The sequence below is a fragment of the Cornus florida genome, unplaced genomic scaffold (assembly GCF_030987335.1).
Source record: "Cornus florida cultivar Cherokee Brave unplaced genomic scaffold, ASM3098733v1 CherokeeBrave_3.0.0_Hap2_Chr01, whole genome shotgun sequence".
In the NCBI taxonomy this organism is placed as follows: Eukaryota; Viridiplantae; Streptophyta; class Magnoliopsida; order Cornales; family Cornaceae; genus Cornus; species Cornus florida.
The window spans coordinates 78,283,143-78,303,311 of NW_026775571.1; the positions used below are offsets into that span (position 1 = coordinate 78,283,143).

At 34.9% G+C, this 20,169-nt stretch overlaps 2 protein-coding genes across 3 annotated transcripts; both read right to left on the reverse strand.

The window, feature by feature from the left end:
* Positions 1–224: 224 nt before the first annotated feature.
* Positions 225–12,010, reverse strand: LOC132302174 (uncharacterized). 2 transcript variants are annotated; one of them, XM_059799059.1, is made up of 10 exons: positions 11,886–12,010; positions 10,810–11,033; positions 10,535–10,643; positions 5,590–5,947; positions 4,686–4,755; positions 4,460–4,527; positions 3,340–3,410; positions 3,140–3,246; positions 1,695–1,834; positions 225–765 (listed from the first exon to the last, which is right to left on the reverse strand). In XM_059799059.1, exons 1-10 carry the CDS (start codon positions 11,964–11,966, stop codon positions 524–526), a joined length of 1,470 nt encoding a protein of 489 aa, XP_059655042.1. In that variant the 5' UTR covers positions 11,967–12,010; the 3' UTR covers positions 225–523. The 2 variants fall into 2 exon arrangements, with proteins under 2 accessions (XP_059655042.1, XP_059655035.1); XM_059799052.1 differs by having other exon boundaries at positions 3,340–3,455.
* A 1,908-nt stretch (positions 12,011–13,918) lies between these two features.
* Positions 13,919–19,066, reverse strand: LOC132302187 (signal recognition particle 14 kDa protein). The gene is made up of 4 exons (XM_059799068.1): positions 18,925–19,066; positions 17,445–17,538; positions 17,200–17,309; positions 13,919–14,282 (listed from the first exon to the last, which is right to left on the reverse strand). Exons 1-4 carry the CDS (start codon positions 18,925–18,927, stop codon positions 14,133–14,135), a joined length of 357 nt encoding a protein of 118 aa, XP_059655051.1. The 5' UTR covers positions 18,928–19,066; the 3' UTR covers positions 13,919–14,132.
* Between the last annotated feature and the right edge of the window lie 1,103 nt (positions 19,067–20,169).

Genomic DNA, 20,169 nt, shown 5'->3' on the forward strand with positions numbered 1-20,169 from the left:
GCAAACCTGAGCCCACTCAGAAAAAAATTGAACTTGGGCAATGTTACTTTTAATCTGATTCAGGATTGGGCTAAAAAAGGAACCCAAATTCCTTTCGGTCCAGGCTCGGGTTTGCAGCCCTACCGAGTGAGATAAGGCACCGATGATGTTAATGATGTCCACCAAATACTATTGACAGAATCTTTCTTTAGAGACACAAACCACAAACAAGAAACACGGCCAAAGAAAAATCAAAAAATTATTTAGAGAAAATGAACTGAATTAATTGTAATTTTATTGAATATTATTACAAGGTTATACATTCCTATATTTCCTATAATTTAGCTCATTCAGGATTCATTTCTGAAAATTGAACAATCACAACATCGAATTGTAATAAATGTCATCAACAGTAACAAATGGGAGATATATTTGGGGGCTCGTGCTTGACTGTTACAAGTAGTAGTACCTTATCTGCTGCTATACTTCTTGAACCCTCCTCTTCTTTACTCTTTTCGATTTGCAAGTTGATCAAAAAACATTCCTACTTACTTTTCTCATCCTCATACCCTGATGCCTTTCCAGTTCTGCCGATAAAAAATGGCTCAGGCGAAGACTTGTTACTGTGAATGTCAAGACCGTGATAAGACCGGCCTGCTAAGAACTCTGCCCCCGACTTGGCGTTTCCTTTGGTTAGCAAATGAGGGTACTTGTCCTGAACCTGCAGAGACTTCTCTGTTGCAGTTGCTAAAGCAAGAGCTCCATCTTTATCTTCCTCAACATTCTCTGGTTGTGCAACACATCCAAATCAAATAAAAACAATTACAATATGTACAATGTTGCCAGCAATGTACTAGAAAACCGACTTGGAAGAAGGGAATTTTTTTTAATAAAATAAAAAATAAAAAAAAAGAAACCTGTCCCTACTATGTTATTTCCATGTAAAACATTGGATGACGTTTTTCACGCACTCTTCTTATATAAACAATACTTTTTCTTCTTTTCATATTCTGGTGTTCAGAAGTTCCAATTTAATTTCTGTGTCCTTAAAGTGCATAATAAACACTGATGTAAACACATATGCAGACATGTTGTTTAGGAGTAGGTGACGCACACATGCACACACGCACACAAAAATATAAGAACTAGGTGCGTGTGTACATATATATTTTTCTTTTTGAGAAATGTTTAATATATGTACACATGACATTGTAAATCTTCAAGATACAACACGGATGCGAACACTAGTGCATGTGTAATATATGCACACATGCGTGTGTACATATATTTTTTCCTTTTTGACTTTAACTGCTTGCTTCCACTTGTTCTCAAAAAGCACCAAGCAACTTATAAAACAGAACGTCCAAAAAAGAAAATCACAAATTTGGAAGTTTCATTTTGTTTTTTTTCCAGTCAATTTCATTTTTTTAAAAAAAATTAACTGATGTATAAATCCATTGCCCATTTAGCTAATAAGCTGTGGTGCATCTACGGGCAGCAAAAACTCTTTTTCACATGAGATCTTTCAATTAGCACAAAGAAAGTAATTTTTTAAAAAAAAATTTCATGCTCTGTGATAATATTGAATAAAGTTTGTTTTAATTAACAAAATAATATAAAACAACTAAAACCTAGGTTCACCAAAGTTGAAGTTTTCACTTCTATTTTATTCCTAAAGAAGTCATAACCACTTTGAAGGGGAAAAAGATAATTACCTTGCGGGTCTGAATCTTCTACATATCCACCTTGAAGGAAGGAAAATCTTGCTTCTTCTGAATGGTCTACTACCTCCACTATAGATGAAGACAGCAGATCACGGAATTCCATCACATATGCTCCTGTCCATTGACTTCCTCTGGGAATAAAAAGCAAATAATTTAAGCAATTAAATTTGATGAAACACAACAATTTTATGGATAAAAAGTTCTGTAAACATGACATGAAACACAATAATTTTATGGGTAATCAACTAGTTCTCTAAATATGACTTTTGGACAACATATCTCTGCACATATAATCTATCTTACATTAGGCTTACATTCTATAGCCTAACAAGCTTTATTGGAAAATATTAATTCTCACTGCACTATCATACTGGGTTGTGTGTTTTAAAATCTAATTTGCACATCTATTAACCAGTGTGACTCTCGTTAGTTGAGGGTGTTGTCAGGGATGGACTATGTACAGATCTACTCTTTACCATTATTTGCACAAATTGGTTTACTTCAGACATGCAGACATGGACCTATGTCTCATGTTTGACAATCCGAACTTCTATCACTGTGCCAAGCAATGGTCACTTGAGTCAAATTTGCAAATGTTACTTTAATTTAAGATCTTCTTTCAAACTATTTCTGCAGCCTGATGTGTGAATTGGAAAATTAGAAGTTTGGCCAATGGAGATCAGTTGAGAATTTCAGATACATAACGCTGAAGGAGGAGCTAAAGTTCAGAAGAAATATGGGAGTAAAATAAAGCCAAAGATAATACACATGCCTTCATCATTAACTATGAGATATCATTAGAGAGAAGAAATATTCAAATAAATAGGTTCAGAAAAGAGAAAAGTAAAGGAACTATGGAACCAAAGACCCTAAGAAGAACCATTCTCCAACAATAAGTCAATACTATAAACCAAACCAAAAAAAGAAAAGAAAAAAAATAGGGCCAATACTATATAAATGTCATTTAATAAACTATCACTAGCTGAGACAACCGCCTTATCCTTTGCTAACATCAGACTAGGTGTGATCCCCATGTGGTCAGATACAGCATACAAAATCCTGGAGCTGCGTTGAAATGTGTGTTGGACTTGTCAATAATATCAGGATTGTCTAATTTCAGACACTTGCCTACTGTTAAGAAGCTAAACTAGGGGAGACACCATAAGATCAAAGCATTTAAGGGTGTTACCTAGTGCATGTTCTGCCTGTGTGGGGTGCTAAGCCAGGAAACCAAAGAATTAGAGAGACTAAGTTTTGGTCATATTTTTGCACAAAGGGACGGCTCTCAGACTCAAACCTTTGTTCTCACGCTTGCGTGAGATAAAAGTGACTATATGAAAATATTGCAAAAGTACAGTTGGTTGAAAAAGAGGAATTATAATGAAGTCTAAACTGGGCGTATGAACCATAAACAGGAAGTGTAATCTAAGTGGTACCTGTTGAAAGCTAACATGGCTTCAAAAGGAGTAATAACAGGAGCCAAAAACTCTTTGCTATCCAGAAGAGCAGTTTGCGGACAAGAGACATATATGAAAATGTCACACTGCCAAAAACATAAAACTTTAATTACAACCTCAATACCTTCATAACCACTAGCAAAAGCAGACACTAATCTGCAGGTACATATGAGGTATACCTCAGGAAAGTTGGCAAGTTTTGCAGGGTTTGGTCTTCCCATAACAAGAGTGTAGGCCTTTTTACCAGCTCCTGTAATCAACTCTTTCATTTGATGAATCATATGAAGGTAACCAGCTGCAATAACAGTTCCGGTATAAAATATAGTCTTCTAGCATAACAAAAGGTGCATAACAAGAGTTAAATAATGGCTGGAAATCCAAATTTATATACCATGACAACATTTTTGGAACAGTATAATTATTAAAAATAATAAGTTGAGAAATCAAATTTTCATTTAAAAAAAAATCAAAATAATAAAATAGTGTGGCACTGTGGGCGCATTAGCTGAACGGATAAAAATAAAATGAATGGATCTTATTACTATGCGCATGGTTCGATTTCCCAAAATTAATCATCGGATCAATATTCAAGAAGTTCGTAACATGATAACAACAAAGGGAAAGATAAATAGATAAATAAATAAATAAATAAGGAACTCTATAGTACCAGTACAATCTAGAATCAAAACCAGGAACCATTGTCCAACATGGTTTTTCCACTAATCAATAGAATAAAAATCTACCAACTTTCTTAGAATAAAAATTTATACATAATGGGCGATAGATGAGAAATTATACACTAATCAATATACCAGCACTACAATCAATATTAGAACACCACCTATCTATCTAATTCAGGTGGTATCTCCTGCTCCTTCGTCAAGGAAAGGTGTATGTATGGTCCAAGTCCCATTAAAGTTTCATGCAGTAAGAATGTAAAGGCAAATTAGAGGGGTAACAGTTGTAGCCTGTGCCACTGGACCAAAGAGAGAAGGAAAATTATATATATATATGGTCCAGTGGCACAGTTAAAATAAAAAGAAGAAGAAAAAGAAAAAAGAGGGAAAAAAAAAAAAAGAAAAAAAAAAAGAAAAAGAAAAAAAAAAGGTCCACTTTAAATTTACAGCAACAACAATAATGCAATCCATTCACACCCACTGACTTAGCCTTAGGCCTGGTGTGAAAGAGGAAGATGAAAAGAAATAGAATCCTTTAACGCACTGAAATTAAACAAAAGATGAAAGAATCATGAGATATAGCACAATAAAGTACAATGAAAATTTTCATTCTGCCACATACCTACACCAAGAGTTCCCACCAAAATTCCAATAATATTTGCATCCTTCGCTTTCTCAACGAGGTAATATCTGCATAAACATTGTTTGTGCAGTAAATCAAACAATAAGCCGACAAACGAATGAGTAAATTGTGTGAGGTGGGGGTTGACAAATATCACGTTGTAAATACATAGCATGTAATTTAGATTCAAGGGAAGAATGGGAAATGAATATGTTGCAAACTATACCTACGCTTAAGAATCCTTCTTTGTTGAGATAAGTCGGTTACCAAACTATTTTCAGCTGCATCATACCTGACTGAGACCAATTCCAACAAAATTGAATCAGTATGGAATAATAAATCCAAAACTGGAACAAGAAATCAAATAAGCATTATGTTCAAGTGCTACAGAAATAAGTTTTACAGAAACAGCAAAATTAAAAAAAGTACCACAAATGTCAAAGGGGTTGATCTAAATAGAGAAGCCTATCTTTTATTTTTCTATATACTATAAGTCTATAACTAGCATCAAGACACCCTTTTTCTAGAGTTTCGCTAGCAGGTTAGAGGTTAATAGATGAAGACACTGTTCAAGCTCTATAAATACTACAACTCAAGAGTGAAGAGCGAATTCCACTGGACTTTACGAATGGAACCAACCACAACTCCTACGCCGTACATGGTTGACATGCGTAGAGCCTAGAAAAAGTAACTGATGACCTAGGATCTATTATACTACATTTTATCAAGCACTTATGCCATACGTGGCCAACATGGTCAGACACTTGCTCTACAGAAATCAAATCAGAAAGATTAGTGTAACTATATGAAATGGACTGGCTGGCCATAAAGATCAAACTAAAGCAATCTTTGGTCACTTGCTAATTATACAATCTAATAGCTTTTATACTGAAGGGACAAATAACTGACAGTGCCAACCATGCTACAGCGTACTATGATGTGGAAAAACAGGAACAAATGCCTTTTTCCTCATGTCTGAAAAAATCAACATCACTATCTCCAAGTGTAAAACTTAAGACATAAAGTCAAATTTTAGAAGAGCAGAAGCTCAAATGATATGCGCAGATGCAAAAGTTTATTTATAAGGAAAATATTTGCAGTAAAATTTCCAGGGAATCAATCACTTCAACCTATTTCACATCCATTGAATGTCAGCACGACATTTGCAAAAGCCAAATTATCATAACCAATCCAATAAAGCAAGCAGTCCTCTATTTTATGTCTCTCAGGTAAATTCCATGTCAAGCCTCCAATACTGTATTTTGCACAAGCTGCCTCCCCACAATCTTCATTAGCAGTAAGGTTACCAACCAATCCATCATGCCCATTGGAAGTCTTAAGGTTTTCTGATGGAGACATTACAGAACAGATAACATCAGCGCAATGTAGTTCGAATCTGGATGCAGACGCATTTGAACTTGATGACTTAGCTATCAATGCTTCTTTGATATCCTTTATCGCATGTGCATATTCCAGTCCAAAAAGAACCTGCATTTAAATAAAATAAAAGTAAGTCAAGACCATTAGCCACCACTCTTAACCAAAAAAGACCATTAACCACAGAAAAAATTTGAAAAGCCGTATTGACAGTAAGCCACACGAGAACGGTATAAAAAAAGTCAACACTGAAAAAACGTGAACAAAGTTCATAAAGTTTATCCGCAATTATATTTAGAATATATCCATAATTAAAAAGGAATCTAAAAGGTGACACGACAAATTGGATCTTGTTTAGATCGTCAAATTTGGGGCAAATGGATGCCCCATTGGAAGTAAAATCTATCCACCACGAATACACAGCTTTTGAATGCACAAGTTAACAGTGCAATCTGAAGTGGTGGGATACCACCATATAAAATACAACTATTTGGAAAACAAGATAAACCATATGCTATTAAAAACACAAATGACTAATTTTTCTCTTAAATCCAATGTCGGCTTGGTGCGCTCATGAAAAACAGGATTGCTGGCAATAAAGATAGCAGTCTGATTGTCACAATGCATCTAAATAGGAGTTGGAAGTTAGGAACATCAATACCCATCCTGAAGAAGAGAGCGAACCCACAACATCTCCGAAGTGGTGTGAGCCATAGAACGATACTCAACCTCAGCACTAAAACGAACAACTATAATTTGCTTTTTACCGCGCCAAGTAACAAGATTACCACCAATGAAGGTGCAATTACAAGATGTAGATCACAGCTGCCAACAAGTCAGCATCACTAAAACCTGTCACGAATAAGGAGGAAGAGAGCTTATACAACAGTCCTTCCCCCGAAGCACCTTTCAGATAACACAAAATATGAAATGAGGTTGACGAGGAGCATTCATATACTAACTAACCAACCCAATAACATATGTAATATTAGGACAAGTAACAGTCAGATAAATCAATTTTCTAACACGGCAACAATATCTGCCGACATCAACAAACAACTCCCCCGTTCACCATCGAGTTTGACTATGACCAATCTTAGAAAGAAGATCAAGCACATATTTTCATTGCGAGAGAGAGAGAGAGAGAGAGAGAGATGTCCTGAAGAGAGACTACAATACTAAGCAAATAGCATACGACACCCACGTCTTTTGTATGGAATTGTTGACCCAAATGTCGTTTTAACTCTGCAATACCAGTGGAATCACTCCCAAAGATGACAATATTGTCAACATAGACAATCCAAACAAGCACGAGGTGATGGCATGTCACAACCAAGATCCAAGATATGAACAAAGGCTACACAACCAAAAACACGAGGAGTGAACTTAAAGGGAGAGCTACCAGGATATAAAAGAGAAAAGGGAGTCTGATTATTTACATCAGCAGAAGGCATACAGCCAATAACAAGCAGTAAGAACTGCATCAGCACAAAAATGTTCTGAATCTCTTATAATGAATAACAAGGTACGAGCAACATCCAACAGATATCGATACTTTCGGTCGGCAACACCATTTTGTTGAGAAGTGTCGGCACCACTAGTCAAATGAATAATACCATGATCAGTGCAAAAGGACTTCATAATAAATTGTATATTTCAAGTCATTATCAGATTTAAAAAATTTAATATGCTTACCAAACTGAGTAAGAATTTCATTATAAAATTTAGCAATAATATGAGGTAACTCAGATCATTATGTCATTTAGGAAGTATCATCAACAAGTATAACAAAATAAAGACATCCATTCAAACTGGCGGTTTAATAAGGATCCTAGATGTCCATATAGACTACATCAAAAAATTTAGTCGACAACTATAACTACAACTTGGAAAGGAACTACGGTGAAGCTTTCCTAACCGACAAACTTCACATTTTAGAACAGATACATGATTCAACCTAGGAATAGCTAATCGCAGTTTTGCCAATGATGGGTGACCCAAACGAAAATGCCACTGAAGAGGAGAGACTGTAGCACTCAAAGCTAATGATATGTCAAAAGGAGGTTCACTAGGATCTAGATAATATAGCTCGTCCTTCTCATGCCCCAAACCAATCATCTTCTTTCTGAGGTTCTGAAAAACACACGAAGTAGGGGGAAAAGGTTAAGGAACAATGTAATGCTTTAGACAACCGACTTACAAAAAGCAAATTAAAAGGAAACTTAGGGGCATTAAGACTGAATGATAAGGACAATGAATTGGATAGGATGAAGAACATCTTTTTCAAGGATAGGCCCAGACTAACTATTAGCTAGAACTTAATAGGTGTTAAAGCAGACCGAAGTCCGTGACCCAAATGTGAGGAGATTAAGCCACACACGAAATATTACATGAATTGACTAAGGTAGCAGTGGATAAGATGGAAAAACAGTTTGCAATGTCTGAATCAACTCGCTAAGTTCAGTAGTGAGTGCATCACGAGAACCAAAACTACAAATTACGTGTCCAGAAGTAGTATGGGGCTGCAATGGTTGTGTAGGACTATCGATAGTTTGATGCAAATAATCTGGCTTCTCATTTTCACCCAACAATAAGGTTCAATATGATTTGTACCACCACAGTGATCGCACTTCCTGTCACCACGTCCACTAGAATGGCTACCACCACGAGAACTACCACGACCTCCACTGCTAGAGATTAAGGCAGAAAACACTGAAGGAGTCGAAGTGGAGTTCTGCCACAGAGAGGACCTCAATAATCGAGAATAAACATTTGCAGAAGGTAACATCTCGCTAGCAAGAATCTGATCTTTAAAGCCACAACGACTAAAGTCCAAACCAGACAACAGTGAAGCAATCATAAAGTCCTCCCAATGACGCTTTTGTTGCTCCAAATCAGCAATAAACGGTATGTTGCAGTAATTGATCCCACAAATTTTTAAGCATGTTGTAATACTCAGACTGTGTTTTTCCGGACTGCTTAGTAGTAAAAATCTTCTCATAAACCCGAAAAACATTACTTTGCTGTGAATATGACTCTCCAAGAAAATTCCAAATCTTCTTAGAGGAATCACAATATTCAACTTTAGAGACAATACTAGGTTCCTTACTACGCGACAGGCCCACAACCATCCCATAACAATAGAATCCTCACAAATCCAATCCTCATGCTTCTTCGTGTCATCAGGAGGATTTTCAATTAAATACTTCAATTTCCTCTGCTCACGTAGGAAAACTTGCACAGCATGGACCCAAGCGAAGTAATTAACGCCATTCAATTTTTTCGAGGTAATCGACTTAGGCATATCATCATCCTTGATAGATTGTGGCTTAGCATCAGCTATGTCTTATATTTTAACAAAATGAAACAGAAGTGGAACAAAATTATAGGTCTAGATGCAACCAAAAGCCAAAAAAAAAAAGCTAATGTAAAGCATAATCTCATAGTCAATAGCAAAAATAACAGCACCAATAAATCTTAGCAGCCCAAGCACCCAATCAAGTTTCAGAAGAAGATTCAATCCCCACACAACAAAACAAAACCAACAGCCTGCCAAATACCTTCAGTCAAACCCCCATTTTTGGGGGGAAAAAAAATCAATCCAAATGCAATGAATCAACAAACAATCACCAAGAAATCTCCTTTAAGGTATATACAACACCCTTTAGGATAGATTGCAGCAGGAAAAACAAAACAAAAAAATTAAAAATTAAAAATTAAAAATTAAAAAGCAAAAACACATCTAGAATGCCGATCAAAAAATCTTAGGCTGAAATTCAAAAATTGTTTTGAAAATTGAAAATGACCCTCAAACAGTTTCAAAATGCACAACAAATACCACCATAATTACCAAAATATTCAAACGAGCCAGTTGGTATGGTCCTCAACCTGTGGCATGACATTAGCGTACATAAACACTGACGTCAAATTCTTCTGGTGCTCCGCAACTGAATGTGAATGAGTTCTAGGCTTTGATTTGGCTATGATACCAAGTTGAAGATGGTGAGATTGTGTTTGTAGGGAGTGAGTGAAGAAGAAAATGTGATCGTGAAAAATAGAAAATTGAATTATCAGCTCATACACTACCACTCCATAAATAGCGAGGTTACAAAAATGCCCTTAACCCCTCAGTACAATATGGCCCAAATTCTCTAACAGTTCCAAATTTCATATTAGAGTCGAATAATATTTAATCATCATTTATAATATTATTTAATCAAAGAAATAAAAATAAAATAAAATAAAAAAAAAGATGTATCCTTGCGCCCTACTTTTCTGTGTTCGGGTCATGTTAGATCCATGCTTCTTAGTTTTTGGTAGCAAAAATTTTACTATCATAGTTTGCCCAATTCCTTAAATGAGGTTATTAGGAAAAGGCCTTGAGAAATTAGATATAATAGATAGAGTTAAAGAAGAGAATTCACGTGTCAGATTCAATTGAACGGGATCAAGAAGGATGATGATGAGTTTGCCCCAGTTCCTCCCACATTATGGCATCGCGATAAGCAATCTGAAGCAATTATATGGTTAACCATTGCACAAAGAATGTGTCTGAATAGAATTAAACATTTATTCATGCTTATTTTAATCATCAACAAGAAGATTTTAATTTTTATCAAACCTCACAGCATTCAACACACTTTACAAAAAAAAGTCAGTCAAGAAACAAGATCAAGTATATAAAGTCATTAGTTATACCACAACAGGCTTGTCACTGGTTGATGCATGATAAAATAGATTCTCGGCGCAGTTGGATATATTAATCGGAGCTTTCCGAAAAACAAATAATGCGGGAAGAGTCGATGTCCTGCAACACCACCCAAAATAAAAGGCATTCAATTAGGAAAAGTAAAAACAAAAAACAAACTAAATCCAATCATCAGACCAACACTCAGAGAACCAAATTACTGAACCATATAATTGCAGAAAAATTAATTGTAAAGAACAATCAAATGCAATAACAATATACTCACGGGCTGAAACACGTGTGCCCATAATGAATGACGCAATCTGCATTAATGTGAGATGCTCCAACCTCATCTACACAACAACTGCCATAGGTGGTATCTGCCATTACATATAACCCTACATCCCTATTATTTTGGATGTCTTCGCCACATGGTTTATTGAGTGATCGAAGCTTATCACGTAGAGCACTTACAACTCTTATTGAATCCTTCAATAACTCATCTGGAAACTAACAATTCAAACGACAAGAACTTGTATTCAGACTATCAAGTAATCACAATAAGCCTGGACCTACTGGTTTTAGGTGCGGAAAATTTGCCGTAAATAAATTGGAAACAAAATTTGAAATCCTGTAGTGCTGCTTGATAAAAACGAAAAATTAAGCATTGGAAGTTTTAAGAATTCGATTTCACTTATTAAACTTCTAACTATTAATTATAAATTGAGAACTTCCTTGATACTTGTTGGAGTTTTTAAGTATTCAATGATAAGTCGAGTCTTCCTCACTAAATTTCACTCCAACTTATTCTTTTATGTGATATCCAAACTGCATTATCAAATGCACTGAATTGAGTACTTACTTAATCTATTCAAAATTAAGTACTAACTTAGATTGTCAATTGTTTGAAACTAAAGAAATTATGGCTGCTAAAACTAATTCAGTTTATCCAAGTTGATCAATACCAAATAATGATATACTCCAAATTCAATTTCTGTTTTGACAGGCTCTGTTTAGCTGTCAAGAAAAGGTAGGAAATCGAATTAAATTTTGAACCTTAATAAAATTCATTCTCTCTACGCAGTGTAATAAATTTTTTTATTTTTTATTTTTGGACTCAACTGAGAACTACCAAACGCATTCAGTTAGTTCAATTGAGCCGAATTTTCCAAAGTTCAGTAACCAAAACAACATCAAATGTAAAAATATTGCGCAATTCATTCCCTTTAATTTTCCTCAGTTTCTTGACAACCAAACGAAGATTTGAAAAGATGAAAGAGGTTTTTCTAGGGTTTAACAATGCGAAAAAAACCATATAAACTGCTTGGATTGGAATAGTAGAGATGAGAAGTTAGAGAGTACTTGCAAAGCGACTCTGGTGAAGTTTCTGCTTCGAATGAAATTGGCCGTGCGAGCAATTTCGTAGTCTGATTCCAACTCCATGATTCGTTCCGTTACTCTCTCTCTCTCCTCTCTCCCTCTCTCTCCCCTTCAAACCACAACATTTGTTGTATAAGCAACGCCATTTGTAGGGTTGGGCTGGGCTGGGCTGGGCTCTGCCTGAGTAAATGCCACTGTGAGCTGGCCTAAATTTATTTTCTGAGGCCCAAAATCTTATTGGAGAACTTTTATGCCATGTTTTGGCTGTTGGAGTTGGAATATTTGAACCAAAATTTTCTTCAATTCCACCAATTCTAATTCAAGACTCCAATTCCATGCACCAAACAGAGCATTAAAGTTTTGCGCAATAGTTAGGTCCTCACTAGTGAATAACTATACCATTCTCAACCAATAATAAATGGACATATCATCTTTAACTATCAAATTTAATATAGTGGGTAGATATCCACTTACCAAATTAAAGATGGTATAGTTCTTCACTAATAAAGACCTAAGTATTGTTCTAAAGTTTTTATACGAATCTCCAATTCAGTTCCAACCTACTCCGAACTCATACAGAGGTGGAAAAAATCATACTGAAAAATTGGGTGTTGGATTGTATTTGAGTTACTTTTGGAAATAAAATAAAATCTCAAAAATGAATATTTATTATATAATAAATAGTTAATAGGATGATTTTGGTAATATCACGTATGCAGGAGTGGAGACAATATTATATCAAATTTTAAAATTTTATTTTTCTAAAAAAAGGCCTAAGATAGAGCCCGTTGACTGAAATTTTGGCAAGGCTTAAGTATATAGATTCATAAACAACATCAACAAAAAAATGTATTTATATATGAAGTGTTGAAAATATGAATAAACGGATAAATATATCATAAATACGGTAAATATCCTTATTCCATGTAATATTTGTTAACCACTGTGACACATATTGCATGGAGGTCTACAATTATGTTGTTCAAAGTTGCTTTGAATGTGGTAAGAAAATTACATTTTAATTTGGAACTACATTTGTTGTATGTAGGTTTTATTAACTGAAAAGGTTAAGAGAGTAAACATCAATTGTCGGTACGATCCATTCTTATCTTTCTGTTTTGGTTGAGCTGTATAACAATTGGTTCAATGGGACCATGGTTGCTTTTCATTTGAGTGAAATGATGTTAAAATTACATTTTAACAATTGGTTCAAGTGGAATGCGGTGGGGTCATGCTTCCTTGCTCGGTTGCCCGTTTAAAAAATAAAAATAAAAAAAACCACCAGTAGGTTATTAAACGGTGCTAATACTCAATTCATATATATCCAAACATTTTTTCATCTAAATTCGATGTGAAAAAACGAGTAAGCTAGTAGGCGGTGCTAACACCCAAGCACTTCCCCATCCAAATCCAACAAAAACTCTCCTCGCACGCATGCCCCAAACAGAACCTACATGTTTCCCACGAAATAGAACCAAACACTTTCATAATAAATTCAAGTTGAACAACCAACGTATGAAAGTCGTCAAATGTTATAGGTTGCACTTCTTTAAATTTTGGAAAAGCATATCAAAATTTGAATCCACGGATTTATGATCAGAAACAACAACTGATCCATTAGAAGGGTTCAAGGAAAGGAACAACTGGAACTCATTTGTCCATGCAATTTCAATATGTAAACATGAACAAGCCAATATTTACGAGTACTCACAACGCATACGGCAAAACACAATTCGTCCAAACAATATTTTAAAAAATATTAATTAATTAATTAATTAAATAAAAAAAGGCATAATACCCCTTGAGTTCCCTGCATAAAGCCTAAATAGCACAGTGGTTATATATAGAGAGATACAAATAGAGAGAGAATGTGTCCTGCAAAAAGGTTATTGCACTAATAACATCCTTGTAAAGGAACGAACTATATTTTTATATACGCCTATGATACGATTTCTAGGTATATGAATTCAATTTACTCTACCATGCCACATACTAGAAAAATAAAAAGACGCACATTTGTAACAATTTTAACTGGAGATTCATGCATTTCATCATCAACTGTGAATCATATTTGTCAAAAGAATAGCAGTTAAACAAACACGCATATCTCTTGGATCACTGTAAGTACTGCACAAAGTTTAGACCAAAAATGTAAGGTTTTGTAAGATCGAAAAATCACAGAATAAAATTTTGGGAGACAGTCATGAAAACTTCAAGAACTACTAAAGTTTAAACAGTGTTCCTTTGAACCTTCCTTTTCTTCTTTGCCCCTGCAGTCTTTTTCTTGTCCTTTCTCTCCCTCTTCTTCAAAGCAGTCATATGGGCCTTGAGAATAGTTGCATAAGAAGCTTGGAAGCGCTGGTGATCCTTTGCCCCCACCTGTTATTTCAAGAAAACCGGGTAGGAGTATTAGCAAAACACAACCACATAGCACTGCTTCTAATAAGTCCGAAGATACAGGCAAAGGCAACATGACAAAAAGGCTAGGGAATGCTATACAAAAGATGATCCGCCATTTGGGTGCACCAAGAAGAAAATAAAAAAATTCAGTTGCTATCCATTCCCAAATTATAATTTCAATATGAGGTTCCTAGTGAACCACCACAACAAAGAAAATAAAAATGAAAATGAAAACATATATAGGTAGATCAACTACATTGTATATGTAAGCAAAAGAGGCATTGATCTACTAAAAAAAACATTTCTCATCAGTGTGAGTGATATTCATGCTTAAACGTATTGGTAACTTTTTTGAATTCAGTATAACTTCATCCATGCCAGTTTGAAGCAAACACAATGGAACATACATGAAGTCACTGAATGACAAGAAGAGAGTCATATACAAGCATGGGCCTGCTTTCATTAGATCTGTTCATATCGAAGGAACCATATTTGAAACCACAAATATGGCCAACTAATACTAACTAAATTATATTACAGAAGTCTGTCCAAATGTGGGACCATCTCAAGATTATTCAGAAAGACTAAATAGCAAAAGCTGGCACTGCAAGAATTTTGGACCCACCCTCCTTTGGAAAGTTCAGTGCTTGTTGGGCAATTTTGGAGGTGGGACGGATGAGGAAGTTGAGAAACTTGGGAGGTTGATAGATGTAATGGTTGTTGTTTCAGATTGTGGATGGTATGCTACATGTAATCAAGTCACCCCAAGATTTCAGGAAGACGGCGTCGAAAGATTGGTTTGGAGGTTTGACATGTGACACAGTGGCAACGGGTATGGTGGCTATGTGGGTGGCGACGAGTATGGTATTTATGGACTTGCAGGTTTCCCCTTTTTCTTTCCTAACCCTAACCCTAGGATTAAAATGTAATTAATACGAAAACTAACAATTAATCCATTTATTCACATTGCTTTTAAGTCGTAAAAAAAATAAATCTTACTGCCCATCAAAGTGAAATAAAAATTTAGAGATGTAAATTTTCTTATTTAATCCACAAACAATTAATAAGAAAATAATCATAAATTAAAAGGCTATATATGTCTGCAAATTTAATCAAATGTAATTGATAGAAAAATTGATGTAGTAAAATTTAAAATAGTTTGTAAATTCAGAAATTGAAAATGTGCAAATGTAATCAAATTATTTGCAAGTCTTAAGGGTATTTTATACTACCCTTGAATACATATAATTCAATGTATGTATGGGTAAACTTGTCTTTCATTCATTAAAATAAGGTTACTTCTCTCAATTCGCTCTTTCTTATGATTTTTGAAAAAATACATTAATGTAGCTAACGATCCAAAGACAGTAGCCCTGTTTGTGAAAGTCACAAAACCTTGAAGGACGGTTAGCCGTACTAAACTCTTTTCAACTGTATAATAGGTGAAACCATAAGGGTGGTTTGTGTAATTTAACCATTTATTTTATTAGATAGAAGATAAAAATGGCTAAAAGAATAACTGAAGTATTCCCACTCAGTGAAGAGGCCTCGGATCTTTCTAACCCTTTCAGTGTTTCCATTTCTTGCTCCTAATTTCAGCTGCAAATATGATTTCTGACTAAATGGGCAATCAATTTTCCTATTGATGTTTGGGCTTTACTTGTAACCCCTTAGACGGGATCTGTTCTTTTTTCTACTATTTATTTATTTACTATTTTTCTAGCTATTTACCTCTTCTTTGGAGACCATCTCCCTAAGGGGAGATAGAGTCCAGCTATGATTAGGCAAGGTCACCAGCAAACAAAACGAATAATGTCACATGAAATCTTCACTAAAATCATATCATTTTTATTCTTTTAAAAGACAAAAGATCCATAAATCAAAAATCTTCACTAATTGTCATAGTTTGCTTCTTTGTGACTATTAATTCTCATCTTTATTTAAGGTTCATCCATGAGTTGAATCATGTAATAGAATTATGTTATAAGTCTATTAAAAAGAAGAATCTAGAAGTTAGTCTATCATGAAATCTAGGACTGTGCATGACATTTTCCAATTGAACACTATGACTGTGCATGGAACTATTTGAAAGTAGTATTCAAAAGAATACAATATTGCAGGTCTTGTCAGTTCCATACTTCCATAAGGCATCATGAGACATTTAAGGCAACCAAATATAGGAAGAAGCAGGAGATCTACATAGCAATGGCTTTCCCTTTCTAGAAATTCAAATAGTCCACACACCCATGATGGACTGAATAATGCTGAGTGTACAAAGGGTGGGACTCAACAAGAGTCGGCAAAAAGATGCTCACAAGAAAAGAGAAAGGCAAAAATATTGAATTCAAGCCCTATGAAATTTTGAGGCTAAAAGTTACAGTAAATCTCTTACTATTAGACCTCCTTTTCCTGCTAGGATTGGAAATCCTGTATTTTACATATCCATACGATTGAGTCCTTGGGTTTCCGAAATAGTGTAAAAAGAAGTGCTTCGAATCATTGCTATTTGACCCGGACCTGTTCTAAAAAAGTCGAAGTATTTCGAATTGTTTGTTGACACGGACAAAGTCAGGGAAAACCTCTTAAATTATTTCAACATTGGACCTTGGACATATAATAGTTCCGAATCGAATCTCTTTAGAAAGAAGAAATCAATCTCCAAAAGCTGCAGTTTACCAAAAAGAATATTTCAAACACATTGAATCCAAGCCCTCTGAAAAATTTTAGACCGAAAATAGCAGTAAATTTATATATTCACAATTAGTTCTGTGAGCACGTAGAAGCTTTTGGTTACATATTAATCACTTATACAACATGTCAGGTTTTATTGTTAAAGTCCATGAGCAGAAATGCAATAAAGTAACAAAAAAGAAAAAAGAATTGTTCGAGTACATACCGAAGTGGAAATTGTCTTTTTGCCATCAGTTGCCCGAATAAGGCATCTGTACTCAATTGTTTCACCATCAGTTTTCAATTTATTCCTCTGGACCTTGGACTTCAAGGATGCTGGTGGGGAAACCATAAAAACAATAATCAATATCATAAGTAGAACAGAAGCGCCTGCAACTCAAGCACTCATATAAAGGAATGAATGTTTTTAAAAAAATTAAAAAATAAAAACAATAATGGAAACAAACTTACAGCGTTTAAGAGTAACCCAAACAGAGCCTTTTTCTGTGCTGCGCTCAAACATGCTAGTAAGCTCATTGAGAAATGGATCTAGCTGTAAAAGTACCTGACAAAACCAATGGGGAAAAAAGAACGAGGTCAGCCTTGGTTTTCAGCATCAAACATGTATATAATCAATCTTGTTTAAAAGAACACACATTGAAGTTGAAGAAATGAAATAGAGAATGAAAAACACAATGATCAAGTCCACAAAGATGACACCCTTTGGCACAAGCACCTCTATAATAGACCTAACACCTTTTAGCTCCCAACTCCACATCATTAGGCCAAAAAATTTTAGAACGACATGGCAAGGACATACTGAATTTATACATGTACAAATATGTAGTTGGAAAAAGTCACAGTGCAGCATACTTCTTCTTTTCTTTAATCAAGTAGTACGCATGTGTAATGAATTCGTGCTCCTGTCACTAATTTATTTCACAAACTCTTGTCACTACCGTACTTAACCATGTGTAATGCATACTTGTTCATGTTGTTCCTGTTTCTCTAAACTGAATTTTTACTGTTTTTAATTGCAAGGGGAAAAAAAATAAACCAAGCCCATATAGCATATAACATATTTTCCACTTCCCAATTCTGCACTTTACTAACTTTTATGAGGGTGGTGAATCAGAGAGAAGATTGCTAACAACAGTCACGTTCCCCATACATTCAAATACATGCATAGGTGCATTAGTATATTCACTAAAATACATAATAGATGTTCAGGTATACAATTAAATAATTGTAGTTCGAAGGTTTTACCCATCTTGCCATCTTTTATGCCAAAGGTTCTCAATAACTCCACATACTTGGAGCATTCTGATTTCTGACCTAAGCAGTTAAGTTTAAGTAGATAATTCTCACTGATTTAGTGAGATAAACTAACTAATAGCAAAAAAATTACATAAATAAATAAATAAATAAAAATTCAGCCAACCCTCCACTCTTAGGCTTCTAGTGAGTACATAAGTATAAACAATGCAATTGCACTGTAACAATGAAATACTGGTGTTGACTAAAAAACACACACATACTCAGCACATTAGCATCAAAAACCATAGAGAACCCAATAAAGCAAATATAATACACATAAATATATATATATATATATATATATATATATATATATATCACCACCAAAATTATGCAAAATCAATATCGTTTCTAACCTATCAAATTACGCATGCAGTTCAGATTTAATTATTTATTTATTTAGTAAAAGCTAAGTAGATTGATTCAACAAAGATCAAGAATCGAGAACTCAGACATCGATTATGAAAAAGGCAAACACTAGCATAATTACTTTTCGGATTTCCAATAGTTATTTAGGGCAATTGCATCAATAACTTCCAACAATCTAATGGATTGGAGCAACATTAAGATTCGACATTTGTATTGTGTATATCTATATGTATATTGTATGTTGTAGAGAGAGAAAGTGATTTACCATGGCGAAACTACTGCTTGAGAGTTGAGATCAATCACGATGGCGAAACACTAATGAATCAAAGTGAATCGTTCGTTCTCACGATCCAGTACACAATACGCATATACAGACGGAGTATTTATAACTAGGGAAAAAGAGAATTTCTAGGGAAATTTGGATTTTGACGACTTTAGGAGCGAAATCTACCAAACTGCCAATTTGACCCAATATTTTACATATTTAACAAAAGACCCAAATTATCAAACAACTTTCACTCCTCTCTTTTCGTAAAAACTCATACAATTACTAAAATACCCACCATGAAGCATGTTTCAATCCAATTTATGCATGGGTGTGTATTTTTTGAAATTACGAACATTACCCAATGATGAGCGCTGAAAAGTGCGTATTTAAACCCCTTAAGCTTAGGCATTCTAGTACCCTTATCTATCTTACTTTACCATTTTAGATTGATTTCGTATTATTTTCATTTTCAGACACTTATCTCAAAAATAAGCTAACTTAGCCAAATAAGAGCAGAAATGAAGCAATTCTGGGATGAATCAAAGAAAGGAGCCAAGTGGAAGCAAAAGGAAGAAAAAGGTGGAATTCAACATCTTCGATCGATCTCAGATCAAGGTTCGATCGATCCAACATGATCAATCGCAGCACTTCAAGATGGATCAAAGCCATGATGACATTTTCAGAGATCTCAAAAGTTCGATCGATCCGACATCATTCTTCGATTGATCGAACTACCTTATCCTTATCTAAATGATTGATCTTATCTAGTTGTACCACCCTACTAACCACTTTTGTCCTTTTCCCAAAAATATCTTCAAAATATCTCAAATTTGTCTTTATCCAAAAAGTGCCGCCATTGAGGATCGCTCCAACTTCAGTTTGATAGATCTCAGCCATGTTCGATCGATCCAAGTCCAAGGTTCGATCGATCGAACTTTTTCCGGTGCGAAAAAGTTAAATTTCCAGCTCACAAAAAGTTGTCGTTTATCCAATCATTGGGGAATATTTGCTACACAACCTCAACTCATTTTGTGTGTCATTTTGACCTACCTATATAAAAATAAGAATTACTTTTTACATCATATCACATCATATCATATCATACCTTGTAGAACTCTTAGAGAGGAAGCTTAGAGGAGGAGGAGGCTAGAGATACCATTGGAGACTTTTCATCAACCAAGGAGAAAATCTCTACTATGGAGTTAGCCCTTGAGGGTTGGAGAAGCACTACCATGAGTGGCT